General features: G+C 50.4%; 1 protein-coding gene across 2 annotated transcripts in view; it reads left to right on the forward strand.

Annotated features, from left to right (window-relative positions):
• The window catches only part of LOC102312717 (plakophilin-3), a 28,985-nt gene that overhangs the window by 5,780 nt on the left and 16,834 nt on the right, over positions 1-6,371 (forward strand). For both annotated transcript variants that reach the window (XM_005924006.3, XM_005924007.3), the window contains exons 2-4: positions 2,540-2,622; positions 4,635-5,254; positions 6,190-6,313. In XM_005924006.3, the coding sequence (XP_005924068.1) occupies positions 2,540-2,622; positions 4,635-5,254; positions 6,190-6,313 (827 nt within the window). The remainder of the gene's footprint in view (positions 1-2,539; positions 2,623-4,634; positions 5,255-6,189; positions 6,314-6,371) is intronic.

Genomic DNA, 6,371 nt, shown 5'->3' on the forward strand with positions numbered 1-6,371 from the left:
TTCTGGATTTAACAGGAAGCCAAAACAGGAGAAATCTGCTCTCTCTTTCTAGTCCCTGTCAGGACTCTTGCTGCAGCATTTTGGATCAGCTGCAGCAGCACGGGGGTCTGAGCCCGTGGACAGCGAGCAGCCACACGACTTCATGTTTGCGGGCTTGGAGAAAACTGTTATATTCAATATTCAGTATTACTCGCCCTCTCTGTCCTATAACAACACTGACCCAGAGCTCTTACTGCAGGGAGCAGGACTAACCTTACGCTTTGGCAAAGAGCCGGTGTTGTTAGAGTCTCTGACCTGTTTGAGAATTTGAGATTTAAAGCATCTGATTCACTGGAAGCTCAGTGCGACATATCAAATAAAGCCTTCAGCGGATATTTACAGATCAGTGAGTCCCAACAGAGTCTCGTCCTCTTTATCCAAACTCTGTTCTGAAGCTTGAACCTTGAATCTTTTCACGAGTTTGCCTTCCATAGTTTCAACATGCAACAGGTATAAAGGTGTTGAGGGTCGGTCCTCGATTCTCCTGACCTCCGGCCTTTTCTGATGTATCGATCATCCGGCTCTGAATCCTGATTCAGATGGTTCACAGAAAGAAAGAAAGATGCAGAGCAGCTTTACTCAGGCTGTGAGAAAGCTCTGAGCACTGATGTCATGTTTCCTATTATCACTGTGCTGCTTAGTCAGCAATGTTCTGCTGGAAACTGGAGGCACAGCTGCGTCTCTAACAGGTGGACGTGCTGCCAGATTCAGCCTGAGAGAAGTGGAAAGCAGCGATCCGGACGGTTTGAGGTAAAACGTTCATTAAGTTCGACGACCTTCACGCAGTGCAGGCCAAAGAAATGAAAGTAAAGATCTCTGTGTAAGCTCATGGACCACCTCCTGTGGGGAACATTCCTCTCCAATCTTCACAGCATGTTATCACAGCCTATTTTAGACTGTTGGTCGGCTGCTGCTCTTCCACAGTGTGGCTGGTATTTCTCACTGTGTGAACTTTCCACACACCTTCAAACCAACACAACAGCAAGGCCTGATTTTCTCTGTTTTACCTGTTTTCATTCATCTTCAGTTTGAGTTTGTAATTTGAGCATAAATTCTGTTCGCGGCACCACGTTTTTATTTCTGTCATCAGCTCAGGAAGCCTGCAGATTGCAGCCAATCAGCTGATGGCTCAAACCTCTCACAGTATAAATTATTGAAGCTGCTTTTGCTTCCATACAGTTGCTGCATTCTGCAAGCTGCTTTGTAACCCACCTCCACCCCAGCTCCTCGTTTTCGTGGTGTTTCTGGTACCGATGGAGCTTTTTCCACTCTGAGCATTCAAAGCACTTTTTTTATTGCAAGCCTTTTTCAGCCAATCACACGCATTGACACATGGATGCATCGCGCACAGCTCGAGTTCAGCAGACTGGAGTCTGGATCGATCCACCACCTCCTGAGCCGCAGTCGCTGCACACACGATGTCATCTTTCTGTTTGTCAGCTTTATGAAATAACTAAATTGCATTTAATCTGAAGAAAGGTTTATTTTGCAGGAATTTGTCCTTTCAATCAAAAATAACAGAATTAAAGTGAGCCCCAGTTCAGGCTGTGCTGCTGCTGCCAAAAACGAGAATAAGATTCATTTTGGGATTAATAAGTTTCCATCCTGAAGTCTCAGCTGGTCGGGTTTATTTCCATCTTTTTGCTTTGAAGATGATCTTCTGCAGGTGGATGCAGGTATGAGCCCACCTCAGTTTCATGTGTCTGTTGCTGTGTCATCATTTATGACATTTACACAAACCCATAAAAACGTTGGGTCTTTGCAGGCGCCGTGTGTGTCGGGTACAGACGACCTTCGCTGACCTGCAGGTCGATGCTTTCTGCTTTGATCTGGTCTGGTTTGAGTCCCGTTTGTACGCCGTGCGTGACCGCCGCTCCCTCGTCTCTGACGTGTTGATGCTTGCATGCCCCGCGGCCTGCCCAGCAGCATTTCCTCCCTCCTTCCTGCTCGGCTCGATTGTGTGTGATGTTTTCTGTTCGCTGTTTCACTGCGTCCAGCAGCTTGCATCACGTGTTAGGATAAATGGGCTTTGCTCGGGTTTCGCGTGGCGGCAGCTGAAGCTTGTGTTTGAGGCGTGCGGTGTGTTTGTTGGACGGCGTATTCCTGCACACAGACGGTCTTTCAGTGGCGACGCTGGTCCACCTTTGGGGACGTTCCCGGTGCTTCTTCCTCTTGTTAAATGATGACACACTGAGTGTATTTGTGCGCCTCCTGGCCTCCTCTTTCTAACACGTCTCTTATTCTCTGAGTGCCCCTCTGGTTCTTCTCAGCCTCCCCAGCGTTTCATGAGCTCTGGACTGAACTGGTCCCAGAGGCGGTTCCTCTGACTGTGATTGGTGCTCGGTAACCTGCAGCTGATATTATGCACTGCCACATGATTGGCTGATTGGATGCGCAGATGTACATGTGTTCCTAATAACGTGGCTGGAGTTTGTGTGTGAAGGTTAGACTGATGGTGCATCAGTTGTAATGAGAGTGACTGTCTTCCTTCTCTCTGCAGACCCTCCTGAGATGAAGAGCTACGGCCACGCTCAGGGTTTCAGCTCCAGATCCATGATAAACACGCCGAGCCGCGTCATGGCCGTGAGTACACGCCACACACACGATGAAGAGCTTTAAACACACCGCGTGAGTCACTGTGGTGGGAGCAGCTCCACTGCAACACAGAAGGGACGTCAATAATTAGAATTTGAATGTAAATAAATATAAAAGTCGTTTTCCTCTTTGTGACATGGTGGAGGGGGGGGCTGACATTTCTGTAACATCCAGCAGGGGGCGCCTTTTAAAGACGTCCGTTTGGATAGAAGGCTATGAGGAGATGAGCCTCGTGCTCAGAGGAAAATAATAATAATAAAATGTTTTTCTTATTATTACTAAATGTGATCTTTTAGGAATCCTGAAGCAGCACAAAGCTTCGGCTGAGCTGCTTCTCCTCACTCCTGGGATTTGAAATAATTCCCAGTTACACACAAGCTGTCGTTTGGAGCGTGACGCTCCGTGTTAATGAGACGCTGCTGTCGGTCCTCGCACATTATTATTTAAAAACAGGACCACAGGTGTGCAGTGTGTATTTTAGAAAAAAAGCCGCCATCTTTTCCATCGCCGAGTAGCTTTTAGTGGCGAAACAGGAGCAGAGGGTGAAAACAAAAGACTGTAAAAGGAGGTCGGCAGCTGACCACGTCAGGCACCAAACAGCGCAAAGATGAGACTGATGATGATTTCTGTTCAAATTCAACTCGGGTGAGGAAGAGGTCCAAGCATCTTCATCAGCCCCACCCACAGCAGTGCCCCGCGGCGTCTCTCCCTCTGAACTCCAACAGAAGCAAAGAGCATTGTTCTGCAGGACGCCACCAGCGGCTCAGACGACCTTTCAAAGTTCACGGGGGCGGGACTCATGAAACCGTGAAGAGAAACGTTCTGAAGAAATGATTTTTCATCCACTCAGCTCCATAAAAAAGCAGCAGGTTACATCTGCCTGTGCCGTCTGGAAATGTGCGGCAGTGTTTGTTACTCGACCTACGTGTGCTGGGAGCACGGCGCTCACGCCGAGCAGCCATTGTGTTGGGCTGTTTCCTCTGTGTGTCTGTCAGAGTTCAGAACAATGCAAAGAAAAGCAAAACACAAACAGGACATCGACCCGCTGCTGTACCTCTGCAGCTTAACAATACAGAGGCTGCACGGCGTTTCCTGCAGATTATAACGAAGGAGAGGAAGAGCCGTAAAATGCTCCTCCCTGCGCCCGTACAGCTCCGTGTCACTCCCTCGCTCTGGCGTGCAGTGATATCTGCACAAACCTTGGTTGCTGTGAGCAGTTTTGATACGACTCTGGGGAACGAAAATAGTTGCGCCTTTAAGCTGCTCGCAGCAGAGTTTGGATTTCTGGAACGAGACATTTGTATTATTACACATTCCTTTTAGCTGCCACACATCTCCACAGCCAAACTCGCTCCGTCTCCAGGCCACCTCCTCTGCCCTGTCCTACATCTGAGTCTCCTCCCAGTCGGACGCACCTGAAAAGCATCCAGGTCCCATCCTGAAGCACATCTGAGTTCCTCCTGAACGACCGAGATCTTCACCTTATCTCTAAGGAAGAGCACCGACATCCTTCAGAGGAAGCTGCTCGCATCCTCAGTCACATTCTTTCAGTCCCACTCACAGCTCGCGGTCATAGGTGAGGGTAGGAATGTAGATCGACCAGTAAATCAGCAGCTTCGGTGTCACGCCAATCAATCACGCCTTCCTCTCACGCCTCCCCCGGGAATAAGACCCTGAGATACTTAAACTTGAGGCTCCACTGAACTCCAGAGAAGGAACTCTGCCCTGTGAGGCCTCAGACCTCACAGCTCTCAGCGAGCTGCAAGCAGCTCCATTGCCAACAGGAGGACATCGTCCACAACAAGCAGCCGTGATCGTTGCTCCTCCTCCAGACTGAAGTGGAAGGACCGGGCGGAGTCCAAAACAACCGGGAACAAATCTCACTGACCACTTTTCATTTTGGGATTTAATGAGCTGTTAACAAATTATTGATCTGACTGGGGCTCTAAGAAAGCCGTTCGACCTCTAACCTTCTTTCTCCCCACGCCTCCTGTCTCCAGGTGCCCACTGTGCCTCTTCCTGCCTCGGGCTTCTCGTCTCGCTCTGCTGTGGACACCACTTCCCGGCTGACCCACAAAGGTGCGGCTGTGGTCCACAGCAGCTCTCAGATCTCCCAGGTGTACAGCAGAAGCAGACGCTCTAAGTCGCTGACCCAGGGCGAGCACGAGGCACTTCCTGTCACTTCCTCCGGCCGTCTAGAGAACCCTTTGCTTTCTCTCCCTGCGCCTCCACCAGGTACCCTGAGGCGCAGCCTCAGTGGGATTCTGGCCCAGGAGAAAGGTTGCTGGCAGGAGGAGGAGCTTCCACAGCAGTACACCTATAAAGGCCCCGCCCACCGCACCATCAGCCGCATCACCAACAGACAGCAGCACTACCAGCAGCAGCAGAGCTCCAGCCTAGGCCAGGAGGGCTGGGTGGGGAACGGCAGGGGCGTCCCCACTGGGGGGGACACCTGGGGAACACAGTGGCACCACCAGCAGCAACAACAGCAGCAGCAGCACGTGTCCAGGACCTCCGGGACCATGCACCGCGCCGCCTCGCTCCGCAGCCTGAGGAGTGTCGGGAAAGGAGTGGACGTCTTCGATGGAGCGTCGATCCACAGCAACGACCCGCTGGGAGAGTAAGACACCTTCCTTTATTTAGCTAGTTAGCTTAGCCTTCATCAGATTCATCTTTAGCTCACTTAAACGAAACAGACGGGCAAATAACCATTAAACTACACACAGGAAGTGGCGACGCATGACCGCGGTAGGTGAACAGCATTCTGTGACACTGTGAGCGACGGGAAGTGCGCGGACGCGAGATGAACCTCTCTCACGTTTGAAGTTTGAAACGATCGAGTAAAGAATAACACGACTGACAGATGACCTGGTAGTACGTATGTTAGAGGGTTACCTAGGCAACCAGAGCCGGTGTGAGCGAATCGCTGCCAGTATGTACGCAGCTTTAGAGATGTGAAGTGGGCGGGGCCAGAATTAAGGTTAATAGAGGTGACTATGCGACTCACATGTGAGGGGCAGTAATTAAAGGGTTACCTAGGCAACCAGAGGCCCAGCCCTACTACTACTCGTGACCAACCGTAAGCCTCAGAGGACACGTGACGATCACTTCATATGTGATCAGGGCAATACACCGTCGTCATAGGAACAACCAAATCATGTGCAAGGTGAATTTTGATTGGCTGGGCTTAGCTAGCTGCCGCTACACCGAGGGGTATAACATGAGGAGCATACTGCTTTCTGACTCGCTGCAGCAAAGTGTTAAAGTGGGCGGGATCATTGAGCTTCATTACAGGTGACCCGGGGCGTGGGAGGAGTTTAATATCTGAAGATCTTTCAGCGACCTTTTTGTCCAGAGCCCAAAGACCGCGACAGTAAAGAATCTTTATTTGATCTTATAAAAAACAAATCTGTAAAAATTCTGATAAAGCAGAAAAAAGAATGAAGAGAGCAGCATTAGATCGTTGCAGGCTGAGCTGCACTGCTGGTAGGAACCCTTTTAATGCAACTGTGTGTGTGTGTGTGTGTGTGTGTGTGTGTGTGTGTGTGTGTGCAGGATGCAAAATCTGGACATGCCCACGGCTGTCAAGTATCTGTCCGAGTCAGACGCTCACTTGCAGGTTGTTGGAGCTGCGTTCGTTCAGCATCAGTGCTTCCACAGCAGGGACGCCAAACACCAGGTACGACCTCAGGAGGGACACATGGAAACAGTTAGCGTGGAGCCGGCGGTCACGGGGG

The sequence above is a fragment of the Haplochromis burtoni genome, unplaced genomic scaffold (genome assembly GCF_018398535.1).
Source record: "Haplochromis burtoni strain Fernald_Lab_line unplaced genomic scaffold, NCSU_Asbu1 Contig_69, whole genome shotgun sequence".
Lineage (NCBI taxonomy): Eukaryota > Metazoa > Chordata > Actinopteri > Cichliformes > Cichlidae > Haplochromis > Haplochromis burtoni.